Genomic DNA, 26,801 nt, shown 5'->3' on the forward strand with positions numbered 1-26,801 from the left:
TGTTTATGCTTACTTTAACAATTTATTTTATTTTATTCGATGCAACCATTAGTAGATCGAATTATGATATAAAAATCTCAATCCGTCGATCAACATGAGACCAAGCTTATAGTACAAAGTGTTTGTATTTATACGAGAGTGCGTTTATTTCGTCTTTATATATATGAAGTACTTGGTAGACTTGCAGCGTTCTCACTTTAATTTTTCTCGCACGCTTGGAAGATAGCAGACAACAAATATAGCAATGCACAAGTTGTGAAGCATATATGTTCATGTTGAGGCTGCAAAATGCATTTGAAAAATGTTTGTTAGGACATTGCAGAAACTACATTTGCCGAGGTTGCGATATGGTATAATTAAACTAATAGAAAAAAAAATATGGACTCTTAAAAACAAAAAAAAAAAATAATTCATCAAATATAAAGTATATCATAACTGTATAGGGTCAAATGAAATCGACAAGTTTATACTACCAAAAATCTCATCACTCTAATAATGCCATGCTTTTTTTTTTCTGCATCATTTAATATATATATATATACATATATATATACAAGTTCATGGATTTTTTTTTTATCACCTCATCATAAATTAAAAAATTTTAATAATAACCTCTGTTACCTTGGTTTCCATAAGGATTTCCCAAATTAGTGCTGCTTCCACTAGCATCATATGGATACATATTTCGTGATCCGTAATTGTCCATTCCCTGATATCCTGTCCCTGATTCATTATGTGTGTTCATTGGTCTGCTAACTCCTCCTCCTGTATTACTGTTGACTCCAAACGATGACGCACTGGCCCCATGGTTCTGATAAATCATTGATCCAGGTTGCACAACACTACTGTTCGTAAGCGAGTCAGCACGGTTTCTACCTCCAGTCGGAAGTCTCAGCGAAGGGAATTTATCTTCATATTCATCATCTTCAAACACATTATTCCCCAATTTAGTACCCCCTGGAGTATACTGATGCGATAACGTCTTGGTAAGATCAACATCTTCATGACCCCTGAGCGCTGCCGATCCCAAGGCGTCCAATTCGGTACCCCCTCTAACTTTTTCTTCACCATCAGTTGGCTTGATGAAGCACACTCTATCATCATTCACTGGAGTATATTTGGCATCAGGGTTCTTGTAAACAATGGCTTTTGTACAAGTCCAGATAGTGAAAATCAACAAGATCAACGAAAATACCGCGTTGACCACAAAAAGCACCACCCCAGAAATAGAAATCACTGCTGCTTTGGCTCCGAAAATTTCAGAGAAAATCAAAAAGAAAATCGAATTGATGAGATTAAACACATGGATCAAGATATTGAAAGCATTTGTTCTTTTATCCATATATGGTCTGATGGCACAGAGAGCAATCAAATAAATTAATTCCACAGCAAATACAATGACCGCCTGGATTTTACCGTTCCCTTGTAAAATCCCAATAATAAGCGACTTGATAATAATATAAGTAAGAGACACCATGACCCAATAGTAGCAGCCAGCACTATATTGGACATAAAGGAAACCATACTTGTTGAGGACTTTAGGATCACCGTACAAAGAGTACGCAGGGTTCTTGTAAAGTTGCACTGACTCTTTGCCAATCAAAATCAACTTGATGGCCGCTTGAGTCAAAATCCCCAATACAAGCACGAGCAACACAATCGCCATAACCACACAAGCAACAGAATCACGTTCGGTTAATTCCCATAAACATAAAACTGTGACTTGAGGTAAACCAATGAGAAACAATCGGTACATAGAGCCTTTAATGATCGATCTCCACTGCAATCTGTATTCTCCAAATTTCCCTTCATTCATGACATTTGATTTGATCAAAAGTTCGACAATCCCTTTAAAAACTGCAAGCGCCACCACAAGAACAAACGCAAATAAGATCGTGAACGCCATCGAAGTGAAGAATAATGACGTGATTTCGATATCTGCCAAGTATGCCACTCTTTGAATCCCTCTAAGAACTAAAATCTTCGATGTTAATTCGGTAGAATTTTTCTCATTAGAAGTGTACAAACTGGAATCATCAAGGGCGTCACTACTATCGTCTCTCTTGGCAACGTGGACATTGTTTGTTTTATATTTAGGAGACACAAGCAAGTACCCATTATTTTGAGCCTTTTCATAAATATCACTCAAATATTGAAGGGTCGATAACCCTGAACGCTTGAGTAATTTTTTTTGCACGGAGATCGACAAAATGTCTTTATTGGCGAGCACCGAAGTGGCAGTACCCCCAGTTGCTTGAACGTACCAATTAGCAATCTTCGCCAACGCTTTCAAGTGAATGATCCCCATGGACCATTGGAAATTTTGACACCACGCAGCAGCGATGGGAGGCACGGTATTAACCGCCATCATCGAGCTGATGGCCAAATTTTGGAAATACACGAAAAGCGATAATGAGTTACTGGCGATATGGGCGGCAGTACTCGAGTGGCCGGTGACAGAAATCACCCCCGAAGTGATTAAGCCGAAACCAGAGATGGCAGCAATGGGCCATGAAGCATACCGGGTTTGCACGGTCTTGCCGTTACTTAAAATGGCTTCGACACAAGCCAAAGCAGTGTTATTATCGGAGTCTTCATCATAAACCGTCACCTTGACTTTGGCGTCCAAGTCAGGAACAAAATACGAGATACTTGGGATTTCTTTCGTGTACGAGGACGAAAGAACGTAATTTGAATCAACGTCGATTCTCCCTGCTGACATAGGGCATAAAGTTGAAAATCCCAAATCACATAACGAGACGTTTTGTGTCACCACAGTTAGCCCATAAGCAATGACTTCGATGCTTGCTCTGACTTTCCCGGTGATGGTAGTGATTGCAGAAATATCAAATACGACCTTAGTATCGTTTGGAGTATAGATAACGTTGAAATAGGAGGCCGTAAGCTGAGAGTTTTTCATACATGTCAAAAGTGACGATGTTTCGATGTATGTGTCGGCAAACGTGGTATTGAAGTGAAATAGAAGAGACACAAAGAAAAAGAGATATCTTTGAAGAATCATTGTACCTGAGACGATTGATATTAGTGGTGTTTTGTTACTGTTGTTGTTATTGTTGTTGAGGTCCCCTTTTTATTTATTTATTTATATATGTATGGACTTTCCAATCCAGTACTCGCAAATCAAATAATAGGAACAACACCGTGTTAAAAGTCAAACAGAATCACCAGGTATCACAATGACTGTTTGATGTGATATAGAGAGGGGATATTGCTTAGCACTAGTAATCAAAGGCAAGGGTTTAGAATCCTACTTTTGTTTTTAACTATTTTTTTTTATTTTTTTTTCCCCTAGAAGTGGTTTTTTTTTTTACTAACAAGGCGTAGTTGTCAAATTTGACCAGAGCATCAACGGTGGTAACAGCGAACAGTACCCGGAGATCACCCAAAAGGGGGCGAAGGTGGGTGGGTGGTGGGGGGCTAGACCAGGATGGTGGGGAGGATGTTACAGTATTTATATATATATATATATTATTGTGTTATTACGGTTATTTATTAGGAGTACACACTCCATTCGTATAAATGTTCATGATCATTCAACACCGCCTCTTGACACATATCACATCACAAAGCCTTTGCTGCCACATCGCGGGGATTGGTAATTAACGTAACCTTGCCCCGATGGTGCACCCAGGGATATGGTACACCACGTACCCACACGACAGATACGATTCAATGGATTGAAGTGCTCATCTCACACCTTCAGAAACTGTCGCCACCAATACTCTCTGTATAATACAAGCACATTTACCCATCAATACAAAAGCACATTCACTCCCACTAAAATATCTATAAAGCCAATGAGGGTGTTGGGAGTTTCGACTTATCGGCACGTGATTAAGACTCCAATCTTTGATCGTCCCCACACAGCACCACTGATGGAATACCAAAACATATGTGTGTGTTGACTTCCTCTTCATCTATATATATACATGTGTGTGTATGTGTTTGTGTGTGTGTATTCCCAACCACCAATACTCTTTGTATGAATATGCCATCTTAATCGCTTGACTGCATCATAAACACGTGTCATTTCATGTGATATATACATCCCGGGTAATCCCCGACACACCCACCCAGACTGCTCATCGCGGAGTGTTATCGTTATTATTTGTCTACTGAAGGCAAACACCCCATACATCCCCTATCGTATATATATATATATATTATCACCCAACAGTATTCAGGAAATATATCTTCGCACGGAATCCTCTGGAAACCCCTTTTCAATCTTTACCACATCCTTTTGTTCCTTCCTTATATCCACTTCCCCCAATGTCATCATCTAATGACGCAAGGAAGGGGCCTCAGGCCGAGGCCATAGACGGCTATCAAATAGGAACTGAAATAGGTAAAGGCTCATTTGCTAATGTTTATAAAGGTGTAGTATTGGTATGTATTATAAATTCACTATCATATTAGCGTCATTTTTTTTTTCCATTGATTCATTTTCTTTGAAACTAACATCTCTCTTTTTTTTTTTTTAGAAAACTCACACGCCAGTTGCTGTCAAATCAGTATTGCGTACCAAACTCAAAAATAAGAAACTCCTTGAAAATTTAGAAATCGAAATTCAAATCCTCAAGACAATGGCTCACCCTCATATTGTGGCGCTCATTGATTGTGTTCAATCTGCAAATTATTTCCACATCATCATGGAGTATTGCTCGCTTGGTGATTTGTCATATTTTATAAGAAAAAGAAATCAATTGGTAAAATCACATCCCCTAATATCCCAACTATTGATTAAATATCCATCCCCAGAAAATTCCAATGGCCTTCATCGTATAATGGTTATTCATTTTCTCAAGCAACTAGCGTCTGCCCTCGAATTCCTTAGGCAACGTAACCTTGTCCATAGAGACATCAAACCCCAAAATCTTTTACTTTGCTATCCAGCCCATTCAAAAGAAGAATTCACCCAGAATCACTACGTTGGGTTCTATGACTTACCAATCCTTAAAGTGGCGGACTTTGGGTTTGCCCGGTTTTTACCAAATCAAACTCTTGCGGAAACCTTGTGCGGCTCTCCTCTTTACATGGCTCCAGAGATTTTGGGTTATCATAAGTATAATGCCAAAGCTGATTTATGGTCTGTGGGAGCGGTGCTTTATGAAATGAGTATCGGGAAACCGCCATTTAGAGCCAATAACCACGTTGAATTACTTAAAAAAATTGAGAACGCCCATGATAATATTTCATTTCCAGAGACTATCGAATTAGACCAAGATATCAAGAGAGTCATTTGTGGATTATTGAAGTTGAAACCAATTGAACGAATGAGTTTTAATGAGTTTTTCAATGATCGTTTGATTTTAGATGATTTTAGCGAAGAAGTAAATGATAGCCAGTTGTTGGACCATTCCTCAATCGATGAGAACTTATTCATTAGTGAATACTTGCCCCAGAATGACAAAATTAAACATAGCCTACCAATACAGCAGCAGTCCCCTCGCTCACCAAAAATCGTTAAAGCTCCTGATCCAGTCGTGGAATTACCAAAGCAAGAAAATCAATCGCAGCCCGAACAACAAATTAAACCACCATCAGAAACTCCAACGAAAAACTCACTACTTAAACAACAATTGGAGAACCATGGCTCAGTTGTCGAGAAAATCGAAACCTCTAAACCTCCTGGGATCATTGATTCACCCCGTGCTAGTAATTATCTGTCAGGAAGCAGTACGAAAATGAAAGGCTCGTCGAATTCGCTCAAGGCAAAAAGTAATGCCACCGAGCTTCTCAATGAGAGGGATTACGTCGTGGTTGAGAAAAAGTCGGTTGAAGTCAATGCGTTAGCTGATGAACTTGCAAATTTGGGGACAAATAATTCTAATAATAAGGTGGTTACTACCACTAAATCTAATGATAGACGGCGCAGAAGCTCCAGTTCGAGTCAAAAAAGACCGAGTTTTGGAGATCGAAGATTCTCAATCTCATTATCACCCTCTAATGCGTTGTCCAAAGCGATTGTTCTTGCATCAACAAAGCTTTGGGGTGCAAATACTTATCTGAGTAAAGAAATACCTAATTATGTCGTTAACGACTCACCATCCAATATCCCACAAGGATTCTCCCCATCCAATAATATATTCATATCCGAAACTGTCAACAATTCTCCAGCAATTGTTGGGACTCCAAATAATGCGCTTATCACTAGCCCCACTGCAACCAACAACAATGTAAATCCTGATTCTGAAGACTTTTTAACTAATCTCATTGTTCAATTAGAATCACTTGCTGCAAAGGCCCATGCCGTCAATCTGTTTGCCCACGTAAAGTACTCTCAATTGATTCCGTTCACTCCTTCTTCGTTATCCTCTGCCATTGCTGATGATAGTGATGATGAGGACCCAGAATTCTTATCCGAGAAGACCTCTCATTTACCTCCAGTGGCGGTGAAAAGTATTTCAGAAGAAGGTCTCGCTTTATATATCAAAACTTTGTCGTTGTTGGCCAAAGCAATGAATTTGACTAGTGATTGGTGGTACCTGAGTGAAAATGGGGCAGTATTGAAATCGCATTACAACGAAGGCTTTCAAGGTAATAATAACTTTGACAGTTCTTTGACTACCAGATTGAATTCGTTGGTGCAATGGATTAGAAATATATTCAATGATTGTTTGGATAAGGCTGATTTCATCAGGTTGAAGTTAAACGAAGCCAACCAAAAATTGGGTCTTGGAGGGCTCGATCCAGAGAGTAATTTGAACTCTGATGTGATTGCAGAAAAGTTGATTTTTGACCGAGCTTTGGAAATATCGCGAAATGCAGCAGTTAATGAACTTGTTGGTGAAGATTTGTTGGGTTGTGAATTGGCATATAGCACCTCGATCTGGATGTTGGAAGCTATTCTTGACAGCAACAATGATGGTCAGGCTGGTAAGAGTAGCGAAATCGAAGACGTGAGATTAGATCAGGAAGATAAAGCCATGGTCCAGAAATTCATTGTCAGTATTGGAAACCGGTTGAATGTACTTCGAAAGAAGATTGAGCTTATGAGCAATGAGGGTTCTACTAATTTGAATAAGTGAAAATGTGGTTTTATCTTTATCACACATTTTTGCTTTCTTTTTTTTTCTTTTCAATGTTATGAGAATCAGATCGGAACTCTCTGGCATATATCAGCCTTGCACATACTAATCATACTAAATTGTTTTGTTTTGCTTTTTTCTAATTCATTATTTTTTTATTGTTTTCATTTTCAAAGTCTATACTTAGATTACAGGCTACTTTTTCCGTCTCTTTTTAGTTCGTGTTACAAATTGATTCTTAACTATTACAATCGACATCTTTGCCATTTCTTTCATAATTTATGTTTGGTTAATAGTGTTTCTTCGTAGTTGCCGTTATGTGTCAACCCCGCGCCAGGGTCGCAAACCGGTGCCAAAAAGATCGAAATCACAAAAAAATTCATGAAAATCAAACAACATCAGACACAATTTGAAAGCGTACCAAATAGTTTTGGAAAGCGAGAAAAAACAACTTTGGAATTCCCAGCCACATAAACATCGAGTTCATTTTTATTTGGACTCATTTCCTAATTGACGTTTTGTTTTTGTTCTTTACCTTTGTTTGTTGTTGTTTTTCTTTCTTTCTTTTGTTTCCGCGATTCTAAGCTGTTATATTGCTTTTTGCTACATCTGGTTACCACTATACTTTAGCAATTCTATTTTGTGTGTGTTTTGTTGTGGACTGATTATGTTGGGTTCACACAAACAAACATCTCTTAACCAATTGACAATCTAAAAGTTGTTATATTATAGTCACACACCAGAGGTGACACTCTTTTGAAGAGCAGGGACTATCCCTGGATCCAATATCACTACCACCATCAAACATGAATGATAATAATACAAACAAAAAGAGAAACAAGATGGATAAGAACAATATGAATAATAATAATAATAATAATAATCGTGAAATCTCAAATAGTTCGCAGCAGCAACAACAGATTAAAAGTATTCCTGAGATTCTTTTGCCGCAAACAAAAGCCGATGCTCACGTCGCTTTATCTACACCATTCAACCTTCCAGCAAAGTCCAGTCCGATTCCGTTTATGAACGCCAAAGCCTTGCCTAGCGAAAACAAAGTTCTGGGAAATGAAGCCAGTGGTGTGATGATAAAAGAAGCCGACTTGGGGAGCTCATCATCACCAAAACTTATTCCGGCTGTAGTACCAGGGTCTCCACTATTTGCATCGCCGATGTTTTCTCACCAAAACAAATCAAGATCAAGAACCAATAGTATTTCGGGGCTTAGCTCACGTAATGGTAATAATAATAATAATAATAGCAGATCCTCGACAGTCATTGAAACTCGACACATTCAGCTCGAGTACGACCCAGTAAGAAAGCGCAAGCTTTTGAATACCTATGAAATTATTGGAGACTTGGGATCAGGACAGCACGGAAAGGTGAAATTAGCTATTGATACGGTTTCTGGGGATAAAGTGGCGATCAAGATCCTCGATCGTACTGGAAAATCAAAAGTAGGAGGAGGATACTATGGGAAATTAGTTGCAAGAAACGGTAGTGGGGCAGGGGTTAATAATTGGGATATGGCCAACGGTAGTGATAATGAAATATCATTTATGTCGGAAAACGAATTGAAGATCAGAAAAGAAATTGCAATTATGAAGAAATGTAATCATCGAAATATCGTCAAGCTACGAGAGGTGATTGATGACCACCGATTGAGAAAAATTTATTTAGTTTTGGAGTATTTAGAAAAAGGGGAAATCAATTGGCAAGTTGACGATGATTCAAAGAATATTGAACATTGCCAACAAGAATTGGAGAGGGAGTACATATACAAGCCTGCTCTTTCATTCAAAAAGGCACGAGCGGTATTCAGGGATGTGGTACTTGGGCTTGAGTATTTACATTACCAAGGAATCATTCATAGAGACATTAAACCTGCTAACTTACTTATCTCAAATGATAATATTGTGAAGATCTCTGATTTCGGAGTTTCTTTTTCCATCACTTTGATTGAAGATAATGAATACGAATTGTGCAAAACCGCCGGTACTCCGGCGTTCTACGCGCCAGAGCTATGTTCACTTGATAGAGAAATCAACTGCGGTATCATTAGTCATAAAATTGATATTTGGGCATTGGGGGTCACTCTATATTGCTTGATATTTGGCAATTTACCATTTTATGGGAAAAATGATTTCGAGTTGTTTGATCGAATTAATAAGGCGGAAATGAAGGTTTTAAGCTTCCAAGAATTTAAAGCGCTAGGGATCCCTGAAAATGACAGACTCCAACCGTCAGAATATGATGATTTTATTGATTTATTGGAAAAATTGTTGCAAAAGAACCCATACCAGAGAATCGATATTCCAGAAATCAAGGACCATGCATTTCTCAGAAGTAGCTTATCAACCCAAGAAGAAGCTTATAATTTTGAAAATAATTTGTTGATCAACTACCCGTTGGATTTCACCGAAAGCTGCTCTCCTGAACGTAATGGTGATGAATGCAAAATCGATGTAACTCAAGAAGAAATGGGCAATGCCATAACTGATATTGGTGGCAAGATAAAACTGAGTTTAAACAAGGTGCTTAATCTCACCGGTTTTTCATCAGCTTCATCATCCACCCCATCATTGACATCGAAAAAATCTGTACCAATGATGTCTCCGACCTCTAGTCCAAAACTCCAAGGAAACCTGACATCTCGTCGTCATAGATTATCAATTTCCAGTGTTTTTTCAAGAAAGAATGGCAGCACTCATAGCAGAAGTAACAGTACTACCAGTAGTAAAAAGAATAGCGGTGGGAATAATAATAATAATAATAATAATAATAATAATAATAATACGGTATACACTCCCTCTCATGTTCAAACTCTCAGTCATGAAGATTCCTCTTCGTCATTGAGGTCGCGATTTTCTATCAATTCTGATAACTCTTCTGATCCAAGTAATGGTAAAAAATCAAACCATGACCCAAATACTCTATCTCCACCGTTGTATATGCACAGCAACCTAACGAGCACATCATTCATTTCCCCATCTTTGCAAAGCGTTCAAATGATGGACCAATCACAAGATTACTTCAGTCATCACCCAGGATCAGAAAATAACAATAATAATGAAGATTATGTCGGTTCTAGATCGGGTTCTCAGATCAGTCTTCGCAGTAAAAACTTTGTGGTTCAATTAAATCAAGCAAACAAAACCGCGGACTCATCTACATCAATAAATAATTTGGCCAGTGGTAGCCATCGCCGAACCGCTTCCAATGGATCGGCCCAATTGTCTGATGCGTTCATTGAAGGTGGGTTTTTCGTGCACACTAAACCGGTGGCCAATACTTTGAATGGGATTGTTGAAAGAAATGATAGGAAACTTAGCGTTATTAGTGATCACTCGACTCCTCAATTGGCAGTAAATGAAAGTCCATTAAATTCCCCAGGATTGAAGAGTAACCACAGTGGCAGTTTCTTTGGGTCAGGAAGCAAATCCAGAAATAGCAGTTTTTTGAACGGTTACAACATTGGAATCACCTTACCGAGAAAAGGTTCCAATATTTCGTTGCCAGTCAATTCGAGTTATGCCTCTCTCAATAGTTTTGATGACGATTTGTTATATTCGCAGGCGGCTAATACTACTGATAGAATGATACGTTATAGTACTACTACTCCTACTGGGCTTCCTCCTCCTGCCACAGTGGGGATGCCACAAAATGTGTCAGGGTTTTTAAATAATGCCAACAGTGCCTCGGGATTCCTCAACAATGAAGTACAAAAATTTAGGTTTTTCGAAGACTCCATCAGGGAAAAAGTTTATGGACAGAAAAATGGGGATCTCTCGAAACTTGAAGATTACAGTATGAAGGAATCAATGTCGGGGGCGCTGGAGGCGGCGACGACTGCGGCTACTGCTGAAAAATTACCTAAAGGGATTTTTCCCACCACGGTATCTACCACCCAACGTGACTCCAATTATGTTGCTAGTAAAGCTCCTTCAGTGTCGACGATTAACGAAATTCAATCTGGACAAAATCTGGTGACGAATTTCCGGCCACCAAAAAGGGCGGATTCTGAAGGGGATGATGAGAGTGATAATACTGATGGAGATGATGAAGATGATGTTATACAATTCAATGCTGACAACTATCGTGACCGTACCGGTGGACGATCATTCTTTTTGAATGGGGGGAGCAGTGGAGAGAATAGCGATAGCGAATCATTTAATACCGTGAACCAAACGGAATTGAAACTTGTTGATAGTGTGGTGACGGTTCCAAACTCATTGATTTCCAAGTTGAACTCTGCTGACAATCTGAAATCCCCATCGCAAACCCAATTATCGTTGTTTAACAATATTAATCCTGATAACCACCACCAGCCAAAAAAGAAGAGAGATCACCAGCAATCTAAATTTCAATTTGGTGGCGATAGTGATGAATCTGATGATACCGATGATAGTAACGATGGTTATGTGAACGACGTTCCATTTGGAAGGCCTGATTTATTGAGGCAGCAACTCATGGCGCAACGAGCCTTTGGTGCAGGGGGGAGTCCTATTAGTAGAGCCCAAAGCCAATATAGCACTAAAAGCTCGGGAGATGATTCAGATCAAGAATTGACATTCAATTTTGCTTCAAGGAAACTGGTGGGGCAAGTCTAAGAATAAAGGTTCTTTTGTAATATTGATTTGTTCGTTTTGTGTTATTTTGCATTTTGTTTTTTTCTCTGTTTCAAAATCATCTTATTGGATGATATCTGATTATAGATTGAATTTTTAATTTCCCTTCTTGTTCATCTTATTTATTTTTCTAATTATTGTGTTGTTTTTGACTTGTTGGTTTGTTGTTTGTTTGTTTGTTTATTTTTCATTTTTTTTTTTTTTACACCAAAATGTGCTTGCTTTTCTAACCATAATAGAACAACTTGCACCGCACCACCTTTCATAATTTTTATTTTTATTTATATAACCAGGGGCATAATGGGTCATTTGTTTTATGTACTTTTAATTTCCAATCGACTTTTTTTCAAAAAAAAAAAAAAAATCACAAATCATACTTGTGTTTGAATTTGTAGAATGAGCTTTGGTCCTTTTTTTTTCTGGCCTTTTTTTTAGTTTTTTAATTTCTAATAGACTTTTTCCCTTGAGATCACAAACCGTAAATGTTTTTGAATTTGGAGAATGAGTTTTTACCTTCCCCTTCATGTCAAGATATTTTATTTGTATACGCTCCGGAGGTTTTCTTTGAGGGATCCTTTTATTAAGAGAGAGATCTTTTCTGCTCTACTCTACTCTGTTCTGTTCTGTTCTGTTTTTATTTATTTATTTGTTTGTTTGTTTTACCATCATTTAAAAGCTAACAAAACTCTCAATTTGAGAGCTTCAATATCCATTAATTCCTTTTGGTGGGTTGGTTCTCTCCCCATACTGCTAATTCTGTACGTATAGTAAAGTTTGATTGGTGCTACAACGAAAACGACGCGCGCGCTATTTTTATGCTATCTTTCGAGTAGCTTTTCGAATGGGGCCTTTAGAACGGGGCCTTTAGAGTGGGGCCTTTAGAACTGACTTTCGGTAATAATCATAATAATGAGCAACGCTTAAAAGATTTTTTTATAGATGTATAATTATATATTTAGTAATAAGTCGAAATTTTATAGGGAAAAAAAAAATAATAATGCTACACCAAAATATAGAGTACAAAAAGTACATGAGTATACGCTGATCATCATCATTAAATATTTATACACCGTCGATGGGAAGCACTTTTATAAAGAATTGACAAGAATTAATAGGAGAATTAATAACAATTAATAACAATTAATAACAATTAATAACAATTAGTAAGAGAGAAAAAATAAAGTACTGGCAATAAACATCAATCATTAATAAACACAAAAAAACAAGTCTCATATTTTTTCAATACACATCACCTTCAAATCCCCTTTTCGGGTAAAATATCTCTCCTCATAGATTATGGAAAATAGTACAACTTCACTCCAAAACTTCATGGGTTGATTTTTTTTTTTTTAATTCTGTGTGTGCTTCATTTTTTGTATTGTGACAGATTGAAATCTGTTCACTTCAATATGCTGTAGCTTCTTTTGTCGGGCTCGATTTTTTTCACTTTTGTATCACATCAGAGTTTCAGTTCTCCCACAGATTCTTTGCTCACTTTTGTTCACTTTCCCCAAGCTGACTATGCTTCTGGTGACCATGCAACAACCCAAACCGTGGACGATGACGACGATGCGGGTGTTCATTCACCACGCTGGTAGTACTTTGAGTCGCTGAAATGCTCAAATCAGTCAAGGTTGAAGTCTCGCTTAAAAACGACCCGTTACCGAGTGATGGGGCAAACCCACTTGATTCATTCACCGCGGTACTGGCGGTGAGCATCGAGTACGCCACACTATTCTGACGGTTCTTTTGTGATGATTGTGGCGGCTCTGGGCCAACCACAGGGCCATCCATGGCTTTATTCTTCGGGTTATTAAATAAATCAGAATAACATTCCTGTGGCTCCCCAGTAGAAACTTCTACTTCAAGGTTGGTATCGCTGGTATGTTTGTCAATGGAAAGTATCGATTTATGGAACTTCAACACTCTTGAGAAATCCGGATGCCGTTGGCTTCGTTGTTCAGGAGCCGCTGCAGCTGGAGGTGGACTAGAGCGGTTCTGGTGACTTTTCTCTTCATGAATTGGCTGGTCCATATCAGCAACACTTAGCGATCTTAAATTATGCTTCACATAGTTGCTGAAATTAGACGGTTCGGTCCTGGAACTTCTAAGAGAGTGGCCATGAGCAAAAATTTTCAATTTAGCAAAATGATTATGATGCATACCATGGGGGATAGTACCACCCCCTTCACTATCTGAAAAATAATCTTTCAGTTCCGTTTTAGACACAGGATCACTTATTGAATCAGTGGATGATCTCACAGTAGGTTGAACCGAGCCGCCACATGAAGGTCCTGATTTCACACGTTGGAGGCCGAGCATGCCATTATTATCTCTGGTAGACCCTAAAGATGCCTTCGAAGAGTTAGCATCCATAGCGATTTCCAAGTTGCTGGTGGAAATTTTATTGCCAACAGAATATTCCGACGAACGGTTTTTCGTTGGTTGCTCATCAAAGGCGACTTTTCTCAGCTGTTGTCGCTTATATTGCTCTTCTCTAATACATTCCTTGGCCACGCTCAATTTCTCCATTTCTTGAAGTTTCAATTTTTCCTGGAGTTTCCGCTCTTTTTCTTTGGCTTCCTGTTCAAAATGGATCTTCTTAAGTTCCAATTGCCGTTTTTTCGTTTCTGCTTCTTCTCTTGCGGCCATGGCAGCATAGTCGGCTTTAATTTTCAATTCAATCGGTGATTTCATTGATTCAACTAACTCAATGATATGCAAAAGATACATCGATCTCATCAACAATAGATTATCCATGACAAGCCCAGCAGTTTCATAAATCGTGGCAATTAGCTCATTAGAAGGAATTCTGATACCTTGATTGATATCTTCGATATTAAACGATAAATAACGCTTGCCAGCAACTTCTTTGTGCTTTTCAGCGGGATACTGTGTGTCGCAAATTCCAAATGACAAATTATCATATTCATCGGTATCGTACCCTTCGTCTTCACTATCGTCAACAAAAACATCTTCCTTTTCTTTCGCGGCTTCCTCATCAGTAAAACTTTGATGCTCATCCCCATCATCAAGGGATTTCGATTTTTCAAGTTTTTTGGACCTTAATAACCGGTTATATTTTGCCAACGCCCTGGCAATATAAAAAGAATGATCACCTTTAAAATTTCCAGAAACCATGGATCGAAAATCCCAGAATTTATCATTGAATGTTTTGTGTAACAGCTTTAATTCGCCAGTTTGCGCTTCATCTTGGTTCTTCTTTTCAAGTTCATTCAATTCACAATCCAAAAACTCAATATAGTTCATCACCGATTGCTCTTTCTTTTTCACCACCGCAAATAATACTTCGCTGCACAAGTCTCCTAACAATTGTATATCATATTGCGATGCCGCAATGTATAAATCGGTGACAATTGGTGCAATGGATAGTTTACCATTAAGCTGGCCGGTCAAGAAAAACTCTGAAAGAGAGCGGATAACACTCGAATGGAATGGCAAGTATAATGTTCTGGGAATGAGCAGTGGTTCAAGCAAAAAATGCAGTGATTTTTGGGATGATGGATCCCTTCCGGCACCCGCTTTATTTGCGTTTCCATCACTTTCCAATTTTCTCTTGTATTCATCAATTATCGTTTTCATTATTCTTGCTTCACTGGTACCGGCCCAACTTGCTTCTCGAAATGGGTTACTACCGAAACTCTGTAAAATATTCACCAGAGGATGGTGGGGTTTTGGAGGCAAAGATTCTTCCATGAGCCCATGATCTTTGTATCGGATCTTGTCTGAATACTTGAATACCACTGGGGTTTTCGCAGAAGTAGGTGGGAGTTCTGAAGTTCGTGACACCTTTGGTTTTGATATCGGTGACACCGGAACTTCTGGTGGAGCAAACTCTGGAATTGGTGAGGCCTGTGGCACGGTGATTGAGCCGGACAGGCCAGAGCTACGGTTCTCGTCAGATAAAGCAAGAGGTGGACTTTTGGTACTTATTGCACTTGGCCGCCTCAATGCATTAGGTAACGGACCCAAAAAATTGTGAGACGGACTACTCCCACTTAGATCATACTTAAGCCTGCTATCAATTAATGAATCAGAAGCACTAGAAGTGCTACTATTGTTAGAAATTACCGAATTTTTCCTTGATGAAATGCCTGGATAATTAATGAACTCTGACAAACTACTTTGAGGACTTGTTGTTTTATGGCTAAATGCAGATTTCACCTGTGACAAATGGGTGGTGGCGGCGTTAGCAGGATCCCTGGTTGGCTTTATCGTACTTGATCTGGATGGTGATATTTCAATACTTGGGGTATGAGCCGCATTAGAACTATCAGCGGTGGCAGGTCTTGGGATACCAGTCATACTACTAGCGTACGAGCTACTGGAGTATTTCCGAATAGTTTTTTCATTCCCAGGTCTGGTTAATAAGGTGAACGTCAATGGGCTCTTGAAAAGTTCCAATATTTCTTCTTCCATCAAGGCATCGTCAATATTAGCATCATTTTCCAAACTGCTGGCAATCGAGCTTATTCGATGACCTAAAGTGGCCGTCGATACCCTGCTAACGATACTTCTTTTCGAGTTATCAGCTTCTTCTGCTATTAATTTTTCCGTCAACAATTTAAGAGTTTTCGCGTACGCCACGCCAAGAATCAGTTGGAAATGGGTACCCCAGCGACTTAAAAGTACTTTCAATGTAATTGGAACAAACTCTTCATCGTACCCGATCATTTGGAAATCGCTGAGACTATCATTTTTCGGGGTTAAGTAGTGTTGAAAAACCGTACGGCCCAAAGCCACCGCGGGAGAAGAAAACGGAGCGGTTAAGTTTGCGGTTCCATAAATTGGTTTCGAGTCGGGGACAAGATATTTCACATAATTTTCAAACTCTAAATCAGTTTTTCTGTTGGCTTCATCTTCATTGTCATTTTCTTTTTCATATTCAAAACGTACAAAACTACTATCGTTTTCTGCGAATTTGCCAGCGTCAGATAACGGCACCATTTCCAAAGAAGAGTCAGAAAGAACAGATCTCTTGTACTCTTCTTTTAGTTTTTTGAAATTATCTTGTTGATGAGGACAGTATTTTGATTCTCCAAATTGCAAAATGCTACTAGAAAGGCTGAACATAACTGAGTTCCAAAGATTCTTGTTGGATCCTGGTGTAGTTAAAAGTACCAATTTTCCTCGAGATTGCCAATACTGTACTAATAATATTAAATGTTGGCCAACTTCATACATGGGAAATTTTGTGATTAATTTAGAGTAGCTCCCACTGGAAATATTGACCAAAAGCGGCAAAAAGTTTCCTTGTTGGTCGTATCCGGTGATCAATAGAGTGTTTTCACATACAAAAAATCCTTGAAGCTTTTTTAAATCTTTGGAAATCGGTATCCTAAGAGTTTTCAGATGGACTGCCTCCAGGCCCTTATGATGGCTTGACCAAACTTGTAAGACGTTGGTGGCGCTAGAAAAATAGAGTAACGCATCATTTATCAGACATTTTCCTCTCAGGGAGAAAGACAAGATAAATGAATGGGTATCTAACAGTTGCATTAGCGAACAGCATGCTTGGTCTACTAAAGATTTTGTAGATAGCACATATCCAAACACATTGGTTGATGGTCCATTTATGGTTTGACCACCGACAATAACTAAGCAATCTTCACAATGCAAGTTGTTTTGGGTGGGCGACGGGGTGAAAATCGAGCTGGCATCATTGATGACTAGCAATGATGAGTTATAACGACCGCATGAAGTATGAAGTTCAAGTAATTTCCAGTTACGGGAGACAAGGTCAAATTCCCACAAATCATCGAGGATCTCAATAGTATTTTTTGACAGGCGAGACACGCCACCAAATAGGTATAATTTTTGTTTAAGATAGACTATCGAGTGACAAAACCGAGGATCGGGACCTGGGGGGTTTTTAAGAGTATTATGGGTAATTTCTTCAACAAAGGTGGCATTCGATAGATCTTTGCTCATATTATTTGAATGTGGGGTCCCATCTAACTGTGTCCATTCAAGAGATACCAAATCTAGAAGGCAAAGATCATCAAAGATATTGATGTTTGACGAGAGTTTTTGCCCCAATATCTTGTTGATGCACTTTTGTTGGTCCATAAGACCAGATGATCCTCCATGGATAAATAGGTACTGGCCACCAATGGCCGAGGCCAGTCCAAATCGAACAATATCATTATTGTTAGTATGAGGAAAGGGGTTTTGGATCACCCTGCACTTTGGGGGGTGTTGTACAAGACAGGCCATTTCACGATTGATAGGAGTTGTTGGTGTTAGGCTAATATATGTATTGGATGGAAGATTTATTCCATGTTTTTAGTGGTGTTTGTTAGCGTGGTTTGTGTGTCTGGACCATTAATGATGGTGTGATTGTTTGGTATTATACCGTATCATACATGTATCTATATTATTATTATTTTTTTGACGTGTGTTGCAAAAATGTGTCACTTTTTGCTACTTTGTTATGTATTACGTAAGCGATTATTTGTCACGTGGAGGAGGGGACGTCGCGACATCACCAGAAAAAAACACACACCGCGTCTCTGTTGATGTTGTTCCATCCACAGATCGTCCTGGAATTATTGTCGTTATTATTTGCCAAAACCTCCCCAGCATATATCCTTGGCCACACCTCAATAATTATTATCGTGTGTGGGTCCGAACACCCGTTTCCTCTCTCCAGTTTTACTCAAGTCATTACTTATCGCGTACTCACTATTTATTATACAGCTAGTCGCGTTTGGTTCAAGAAAAGTAAATAAATAAAAATAACCTAGAAATATAGACAGACAAAAACAACAACAGTGAAATATGTCCACAAACCAAAATTACGCTTACGAGGAACAACAAGATGATGATGTACAAGGATCCTCTCAACAACAGCAACAACATCAACATCAACATTCGGCGCAAGTGACTACTTCCCAAGCTTCTTCTGTGCAACCAAGTATATCATATTACTACCCTCAACGCAGTGGTGGGATGTACGACCCACAAACGGCGTACGCTGCCTATCCTCAGTTGTACCAACAAATGGGACAAAATTATTATCAAAAGGATGACAAGAAACCTTCCACCCAAGCGCCGCAAACCACTAACCAAGCAGCTTCGATGACTCCTACCGCCGCCACTGTTGCTGCTGCCACCCCTAGTGTTGGGGTTGTTGGTGGCACTGGGCAAAATACCGGGGCTACTTCGGTGGCAGGATATCAGTATCCAATGATGAACGCCGCTGCTGCTGCTGCCACCGCCACTGGTTCTCCATGGATGCGTCCGGTGGTCACACAAGCACCAACAAAACCACGTATCACCACCACTTTTTGGGAAGACGAGAATACCGTGTGTTACCAAGTGGAGGCACGAGGAGTGGCGGTATCTCGACGTGAAGACTCGAACTTCATTAATGGTACCAAGCTTCTTAACGTCACCGGAATGACGCGTGGTCGTCGTGATGGGATTCTAAAGACCGAGAAGACTAGGTACGTTGTGAAGATTGGGGCCATGAACTTGAAAGGGGTGTGGATTCCATTTGAACGGGCATTTGAATTGGCGAGAAACGAGGGGATTGCTGATAGTTTATTCCCGTTGTTTGTTAGGGATATCAAATCGTTCTTCCTTAACGGGGGGTCGCTGGCCAATGCTTATTCTCCAGCACAGAATATGGCGGCTTATGGATATCCTTCGGGGCCGGTGGCGACCTCCACTCCTCAAGGAGTGGATGCTACCAGTAGTGCTTCTGCCACTGGGAATCATACAGGTGCTGATGTTGTTAACACTAATGCTAGCGGTACTGGTGGGAATGTCACGGGGGAGAATCCCGCGATGTATCAATACCCATATAACCAGTACTACTCTCAGTATTATCCGAACCAGCAGTACATGTACTATAATAATTATCAGTCCCAACAACCGCAAGGATCAGTGGAGAAGAAAGAAGAGAAATAAATAACTTATGCGTAGCTGTGGTTTTTTATTATTATTGTTATTGTTATTATCATTATTTAGTTATTTTTTATTTGGTTAGTCTGCGTTTGATGTTTTAATGGTTGGTATCTTTAATTTAAGAGTGTATATTTTATATTTTGATAATAGAGGATTGTTGTTGTTATTTTGAGGATCGTGTAGAGTGATGTGGTTATGGTGGTGATGGTTATAATTATAGATTTATGCGGATCGACTGCGCTAATCAACTAATGCCACCAGCCATCGTCAATCATTACCTGAAGTGAGACAGCAAAAAAACAAACAAACAAACAAGCATACAGGCAGTGGTTATCCGCTACTATCTACAGTGTTCAGTGATAGCGATATGTAATACAGTTTGCCATACAATATAACATCGGACAACACAATTCATCCATCAAATATATCTGTCAAACGACAATTATCCACTGTGCACACAAATAATCTCCGGTTGAAAAAAAAAAAAAAAAAAATTCGCTCTATTTTCCTTTGCAGACCCTTACCATAGACGACGCTGGACGCCCGTCAGCCTTGCATGCATCGTATAATCATGGATGTTATTATTATTATTATTATTATTATTACTATATCTATATATATATATATCGCCCTTAATCTCACTCTGAGACAAACTAATTTCTCCTTCATTTAATCACTATCAGTATCACTCAAATACAAACATCCACCAATGCTTCCTGTCGCTTGTCTTATCGCTGCTTTCTCATTGCTCTATCCAGGGATCCACGCCTCCACCGCCAACATCACCGCCGGTTCCACGGTTCCTGCCCTCGGTAAGTCCATCAACGTCGACTTCTCCTCCAACTCTTCATACTTCTCCACTTACGGCAGTGCTGGTAAGGTCGAATACGGTACAGAAAATGGTCTTGAGCTCACCATCGCCAAAAAATTGGACAATCCTTCTATCGTGTCCGATTTCACCATCATGTTCGGCCGTGTCGAGGTGATCTGCCAGGCCGCTCCAGGAACCGGGATCGTCACCACTTTGTACTTGCAAAGTGAAGATCTTGATGAAATCGACATCGAATGGTTAGGTGGCGATACCAACCAGGTGCAATCGAACTACTTCTCTAAAGGTGACACCACCACTTACGACCGTGGTGGATACCATACCGTCAGCAACCCTCAAACCACTTTCCACAATTACACCCTCGATTGGACTGAAGACCAGCTCCAATGGTACATCGATGGTACTTTGGTCAGAACTTTGTTGAGCACTTCATCTGAAGGTTACCCACAAACCCCTAGTAAACTTTATATTGGGTGAGTATTATTTTTACTTTCATTTTTCATTTTTGTTTTCTTTTTACTAACAATTTTTAGTACTTGGGTTGGTGGTGATTCAAGTGTTGACGCTGCTGGTACTGTTGAATGGGCCGGTGGTGAAACTGATTACTCCACTGCTCCATGGAGTGCTTATTTCAAAGAATTGGTGGTTACCGACTACTCTACCGGTTCTAGTTATGAATATACCGATACTAGCGGTGACTGGACCAGTATCAAATCTAATGGTGGTACTATCTTGGGTAACATTGATGCTGACGATGCTGCTGCTTCATCCGATGCTTCCAGTGTTGTCTCTTCCTCTTCTGCTACCTCTTCATCTGCTGCTGTCTCTTCCTCTTCTGCTACCTCTTCATCTGCTGCTGTCTCTTCTTATTCTGCCTATGCCTCTGCTTCTTCATCGGCTGTCACTTCCTCTTACGAAGCATACTCATCTTCTGCTGTTTATTCTTACTCTGCCTATGCCTCTGCTTCTACCTCAGCTGTCGCTTCCTCTTACGAAGCATACTCATCTTCGGCTGCCTATGGTACAATCGCTTCATCTTCTGCTGTTTATTCCGCTGCTTCTGCTGAAGTCTACTCCTCTGCCTCTGCCTCTGCCGTCTATGGTACCACTTCTTTGGATGCCGAATCCTTCACCACCGAGGCCGCTGAAACTAGCGCCGTGGTTTCCTCATATCACAGAGTGTCTGCCTCTAAGGTCTACACCGCTGCTACTGCTGCTGCTTCTAACTCTTATGCAGTTTACACCACCGCCGCCGCTACCATCACTGGTCAAAGTACTTTGAGCGAACAACTCACTTACGGTTCCGGAGAAGCTTCCACCACTTTGTCGATCCAACAAGCCTCTTCTGGTTCTGGTCTTTTGAAGAGTAAGAACTCCGTCAACAATGTTTTCAAGTTGGCTGCTGGTATGATGGTGGGCTTATTCGGTGTTGCTGCTATTCTCTAAGCTTTGAGAATTTCACAATACGCATTTCATCATTAGCCTTCTTTTTCATTTCCTTCTGCATTTGTTTTTGTTTTCATTTTCTATTATTATAAGTTTATCATTTCTTTCCATAGATTGGAAAGTTCTCCCCACCAAAAAGTTTATATTTTTTTACCTCTACACTTAGTTTAATATTTTTGCATCGTTTTGCTGTTTTGTTTTATTATCATTATTTTTTCCTTAGCTTATTTTTAATATATTCTTGCATTGTTTTCTGACTTAACCTTTTATAACAAATATTATTGGCATTGGTTTTTTTTTTTTTTTTTGCTTTTTGAAGTTATTATTTTAGAAAATGTTATTATTTCAACAGATGTTATTCGTTTGTTGTTTTTTTTTCAATTAATATCTCGAATAAATAAAGCATTTCAACAAGTAATATATAGCAGGATTAATGTTCTTTTAGTCCCTAACATTCTTATTTTGGATTTTTTTATTTCCCTAAACATCTCTTCTATCCATGCTCATTCTTAAGTTCTTGGTTATCTCTTCTATCGTTGCTCATCTTAATTTTGTAGTTATCTCTCATTTCCTGAGCATCCCTTCCATCCTTGTTTATCTTAATCATTATTGTTCTGTTTCTATTACCCTTTTGATTATTTCACTGTAAAAGGATTACCAATAGTCTTAGTTACTTATTATCATTTTATATGCCTAATCAACAAACAAAAATTGAGATAAAATAGCTTACAAACGCACTTCTCGTACCAGTGCTCTCTATTGATGGTTATCATCAATAATATCAATACCACCAAGCTCAACCACCACTACCAATGGCCACTGACATCAGCACAGAGCGAGTATTTTTTTTTGATAAAAAGTAGTTATAGATCCTAGATAATCTACAACTGAAAAAAAAAAGAAGAAATCATCAATAGCGATTTTATTTTTCAGGATATGTATTTTTTGTGTAGTAATTAGTTACTCCCGTGGGGAAAAAAGGTATTAAAAGTTCGTAGCCAAGAATTGAAGTGGTAAAGGTAAATGAATAAGCCGAAAAAATAATGATAAACAATAATAATAAGAAGAATAATGATAACAATAAAATCCTCCTTCCATCCGTGTAATAAAAAAAAAAAAATATTGAAAAAAAAAAAGGGAATAAGATATGCTGGGTCCAATAACAATAACTTGATAAATTAAGATTTTTTTTTTAAAAGAATCATCTCCCAGCTAGCTACTATGAGTCTTCAAATGTTGGCCCAAATTATCACTTCTGCTGAACTTTTTCCCACAAATGTTACATCCAAATGGTTTTTCTCCAGTATGCAACGATCTGAAATGTCTTTTCAAATGTTCCTGACGTTTGAATTTTCTAGGACACAAGGTACAGCTGAAGATCTTGGTGGGATCATATTGTAAGCTCGGTTTCCGACCACGACGGTTCGGCTGTTTCACAAATTGCGTACCACCAGATGACGAATTAGGTTCTTCGATCTCCGAACGTTCCTCTGGTGATGGGGTGCGAGAATCTATCACCGATAATGGAGTGCTAGTATATGGTGAATGTTGTTGTTGTTGTTGTTGTTGTTGTTGTTGTTGTTCTTGTTGTTGGATATGGTGTTGATGAGGAGAGGCAATGATTATCATGCTAGTTAAAGAATCAGGCAGGTTCCCCAATGATTTATTAGCATTGAGATCACTCACCACCGTTCTCTTTGGTTCATCAAAAGTCTCATTCGACGTGGAATAAATACTACTGGCCCCCGTGGTATTGGCTGAGAAAACAGAGGACGCTCCACCATTCAAAGAGTTCACAGTACTGAGATTTTCAACGCTGGAATTGATGGATCCAGCCCGATTACGCGCGGCGTTGACAAGCTCAGAATAGGTTTTCTGGACAATCATTTGATGTTCAGAATAAATCGGTTGCTCAGCAAAATGAGGTGATTGGATTGGTGGTACTTGAATTGAAGGTCTTGGAAATTGATTTGGGAAATTACCATTTTCACCGCTTCCATCATCCAGAGAAGATTTATTCCTCTTGTTCAAAATCGGCGATTTAAGTTTAGCGGCCATTGAACTTATGGAACTCTTATGTTGGAATTCGCCATCATTACTTTTTTTCCTGATCAATTTTTCTTTCAAGGTAGCTTTGGTAGCAGCACCAATTTTTCTTGATGAATCATTTATATCCAGTTCACTAAATGTAGACTCTTCTTCACCCCCAATGACTTCAGTTTTGCTGTTCTTCTTTTTAACCATCTTGTAACTGACATTGTTGAACAACGCTTTGTAATTTGGAGTATCAACCCCATCACTCGCCAAATCCTCGTCAGAATCCCGCAAAACATCCGACCCATTCATATCGTTGGCCTTTGCATCAAGAACCAGCCCAAATTCCATAAAATCTTCGGTGGTCGTTGCCAATGGTAGAATCTTGTTGATATCATTATCTAAATTGAAATCAATTGATTTTGATGCTTTAAATTTGAGAAAATTGTTGAAAGAACTCAGTACCGGAGAGGTCAATTTAGAAGGATTAATAGTGGTACCGTTTTTTATCCCTGAAACTTCTGATGGTTGTTTTTGGTCAATGAAATTCTTGTCAGCATCATTGATGGCTTCAGGGCTTTGATAGTTTGACGATTTCGCATTATCGAAAGGATTACCATGAGGTTTCCAATTATCACTATCATTCTCATCCCCAGAAAACTTCGCCAAATCTTTATCATCCAAAAAATCTCCAAAATTTTCGCATTTTATTTTATCATCTTGATTGATTTTCTCGTTCCTTAACCCATCAACAAACGAATTCACGCTTTCATTGTTGAAAAAATAATTTTTTCCTCCTGCATCAAAACCAGTGGTTGGATTGAAAGATTCAGAATCACTAGGTTCTTCACCAGTGCTCAAAAGTGATAGTACAAACGAATTATCAACATTGTTATTGTTATTAGACGACATCTTCGTGGATAACCCCGAAGGTTCTTCGATTTTTTGGGCCACAAATTTGTTAGGAATTTGCAAGTTGGTGAAGCTGGAATTAACTGGAGAAAAGCTGCTACTGTACATTCCACCATTTCGCAAATTATTGAGCGATGGTGGAAGTTTCTTGATGGCATTATTAATTGGAGTGGCGATTGGAGTATTGGTGCTCGAATTCATTATGTGTGGGTTATTATTGATGCTCGATGATGAGTTATTAGCCAAGGAATGAATAGAGGTTGATGAAGCATTCAGTAATTTTTTATGATCCACCAAATCATGATGGGAAAGGTTGGTCAATGATTGTGAACTCAAACTCTGGGATTTTTTATGAACTTTTTGAATAGAACTTTTAGCGGTGCCAGATTTCTGAACCTTGTGGGATTTTTTCTTATTATCGTTAGAGAAATCAAGAACTGAGGTTTGGAAAATTGGGGTTGATAAATGATCGTTCATCTTGAAATCCTTTGTGGTATGAGGGATATCTACACATAACGGAGGAAACTTTTTCTTAGAGGATGCTGAAATCGGGGTGATTGGCGATTGCAAGCTAGTTTTCCCCATCATTGTGCAAAGTGAGCCTTCCCGATTATGTTTTGCTTTGGATTTATCTGCAGTAGGAATTCGAAGCGGTGTGGGTTTATTTTGTTTGTAGGAAATCCCGCTGGTAATGAAATTATCATTGACAGAAAATGTGAATGTCCGGCCTAGCGAAGACAAACTGCCATTTGAGGTTCGGAAATCTAACCGTTGAGGCTTCTCTGTTTTGGGCTGTAGTTTTTTAGGATTATTGGTATTAGTTTTTGGCTCTGGCTCTTTTTTGTCATTAATATTATTAATATCATCATACTTGAAACCAATGTCATTATCATTCTTAATATTATTGTATAGATCATTACTCATATCAAAATCACTCAACGCTAAATCCTCAGGAGGATCGATATTTCTGTTTGGTGAGATCGTGCTTATGACACTGAGGTTATCGTCAATCATGAGAGAGTCGTGTTGTAATTTTGACGTGGTAGTAAAATGTAATGGAGAGCTCATGGCCGAATGACTAGAAGTCAAATCATGAGGCATGATGGTGAATTTATTATTGTCATTATGGTTAATTTCCGAGCGGATACAATCACTATGATTGCCCCCGCCATTCATAAATCCTGTGAAATCGTTTTCTGGTAGATCTATTGCCAGGGAGGTGGCAAGAATACTTTGGTTGTTTTGTAATAGATAAAAATTGTCTTGTTGAGAGGATGATGGAGCTTCTGCGGTGGAGGGAGGTGAAAGCGACATATGAGAATTTGGAGTAAGCACTGGGGCTTCATGTTGGTAGGCGTTAGGAGACGAGCCTCTGGAATTATTATTATTATTATTGTTATTACTATTACTATCGGATGCCATTGTGGAGAGCGAAGAATGGTGGTCCACGTTCAAGAGGTTGACACGGGAATAAATTTGGTTCAAAAGATAGTCACTATCGGCACCCAAATTGGGTTTATCGGGGTTATTCATCAAGGATGTGCTCTCTTGAGGGAACACGAATACACTATCGATACCCAATTGTGTTGAAGAGGATGGAGGAGAGAACAAATGAAAGCCCGAGCAGTTCTCACTTGCCATTTTCTGTTCTGTTTCAAATGAGAAAGATCGGAAATATTTTAAGACCCCGTCAGAAAAGGCAACCAGAAAAAAAAAAAAAGCTAAAATGTGTATCAGGTTGTATGTACTATTTGTTGAATATCTTGTGGTGAGCACAACGAAATGATATCAAGCAAACAGAGAAAGCAATTATTGATTGTATTGCAGTTGGATGAGTGAAAACAACAACACCGAAAAGAAAAATTAAATTAAATTAAATTGTTCAAACACACCATATAGGTTCCTGGTAGCCGGATCTACCAAACTGCGTGCGGCAAAAAAGATAAAACACCGGTTACGCAATGCTGC

At 39.0% G+C, this 26,801-nt stretch overlaps 7 protein-coding genes across 7 annotated transcripts; 4 read left to right on the forward strand and 3 right to left on the reverse strand. All coding sequences in view use genetic code 12, as the record gives it.

Annotated features, from left to right (window-relative positions):
• Nucleotides 1-601: 601 nt before the first annotated feature.
• Nucleotides 602-3,022, reverse strand: FLC2 (flavin adenine dinucleotide transporter FLC2; the record flags this gene model as incomplete). Its single annotated transcript, XM_064993970.1, has 1 exon — nucleotides 602-3,022. The coding sequence occupies one exon, from the start codon at nucleotides 3,020-3,022 to the stop codon at nucleotides 602-604; it is 2,421 nt and encodes an 806-aa protein (XP_064850042.1).
• A 1,271-nt stretch (nucleotides 3,023-4,293) lies between these two features.
• Nucleotides 4,294-7,052, forward strand: ATG1 (serine/threonine protein kinase ATG1; the record flags this gene model as incomplete). The annotated part of the gene is made up of 2 exons (XM_064993971.1): nucleotides 4,294-4,410; nucleotides 4,506-7,052. 2 exons carry the CDS (start codon nucleotides 4,294-4,296, stop codon nucleotides 7,050-7,052), a joined length of 2,664 nt encoding a protein of 887 aa, XP_064850043.1.
• Nucleotides 7,053-7,858: 806 nt separating this feature from the next.
• TOS3 (serine/threonine protein kinase TOS3) lies at nucleotides 7,859-11,662 on the forward strand (the record flags this gene model as incomplete). Its single annotated transcript, XM_064993972.1, has 1 exon — nucleotides 7,859-11,662. The coding sequence occupies one exon, from the start codon at nucleotides 7,859-7,861 to the stop codon at nucleotides 11,660-11,662; it is 3,804 nt and encodes a 1,267-aa protein (XP_064850044.1).
• Nucleotides 11,663-13,171: 1,509 nt separating this feature from the next.
• On the reverse strand, nucleotides 13,172-17,917 carry DASC09_003700 (Mds3 protein; the record flags this gene model as incomplete). The annotated part of the gene is made up of 1 exon (XM_064993973.1): nucleotides 13,172-17,917. One exon carries the CDS (start codon nucleotides 17,915-17,917, stop codon nucleotides 13,172-13,174), a length of 4,746 nt encoding a protein of 1,581 aa, XP_064850045.1.
• A 564-nt stretch (nucleotides 17,918-18,481) lies between these two features.
• DASC09_003710 (KilA-N domain-containing protein) lies at nucleotides 18,482-19,615 on the forward strand (the record flags this gene model as incomplete). The annotated part of the gene is made up of 1 exon (XM_064993974.1): nucleotides 18,482-19,615. The coding sequence occupies one exon, from the start codon at nucleotides 18,482-18,484 to the stop codon at nucleotides 19,613-19,615; it is 1,134 nt and encodes a 377-aa protein (XP_064850046.1).
• Nucleotides 19,616-20,321: 706 nt separating this feature from the next.
• On the forward strand, nucleotides 20,322-21,887 carry DASC09_003720 (glycoside hydrolase family 16 protein; the record flags this gene model as incomplete). The annotated part of the gene is made up of 2 exons (XM_064993975.1): nucleotides 20,322-20,914; nucleotides 20,975-21,887. The coding sequence occupies 2 exons, from the start codon at nucleotides 20,322-20,324 to the stop codon at nucleotides 21,885-21,887; spliced, it is 1,506 nt and encodes a 501-aa protein (XP_064850047.1).
• A 1,212-nt stretch (nucleotides 21,888-23,099) lies between these two features.
• On the reverse strand, nucleotides 23,100-26,474 carry DASC09_003730 (C2H2-type zinc finger protein; the record flags this gene model as incomplete). Its single annotated transcript, XM_064993976.1, has 1 exon — nucleotides 23,100-26,474. One exon carries the CDS (start codon nucleotides 26,472-26,474, stop codon nucleotides 23,100-23,102), a length of 3,375 nt encoding a protein of 1,124 aa, XP_064850048.1.
• Between the last annotated feature and the right edge of the window lie 327 nt (nucleotides 26,475-26,801).

Source organism: Saccharomycopsis crataegensis (assembly GCF_037102585.1).
Source record: "Saccharomycopsis crataegensis DNA, jcf7180000000072, whole genome shotgun sequence".
In the NCBI taxonomy this organism is placed as follows: domain Eukaryota; kingdom Fungi; phylum Ascomycota; class Saccharomycetes; order Ascoideales; family Saccharomycopsidaceae; genus Saccharomycopsis; species Saccharomycopsis crataegensis.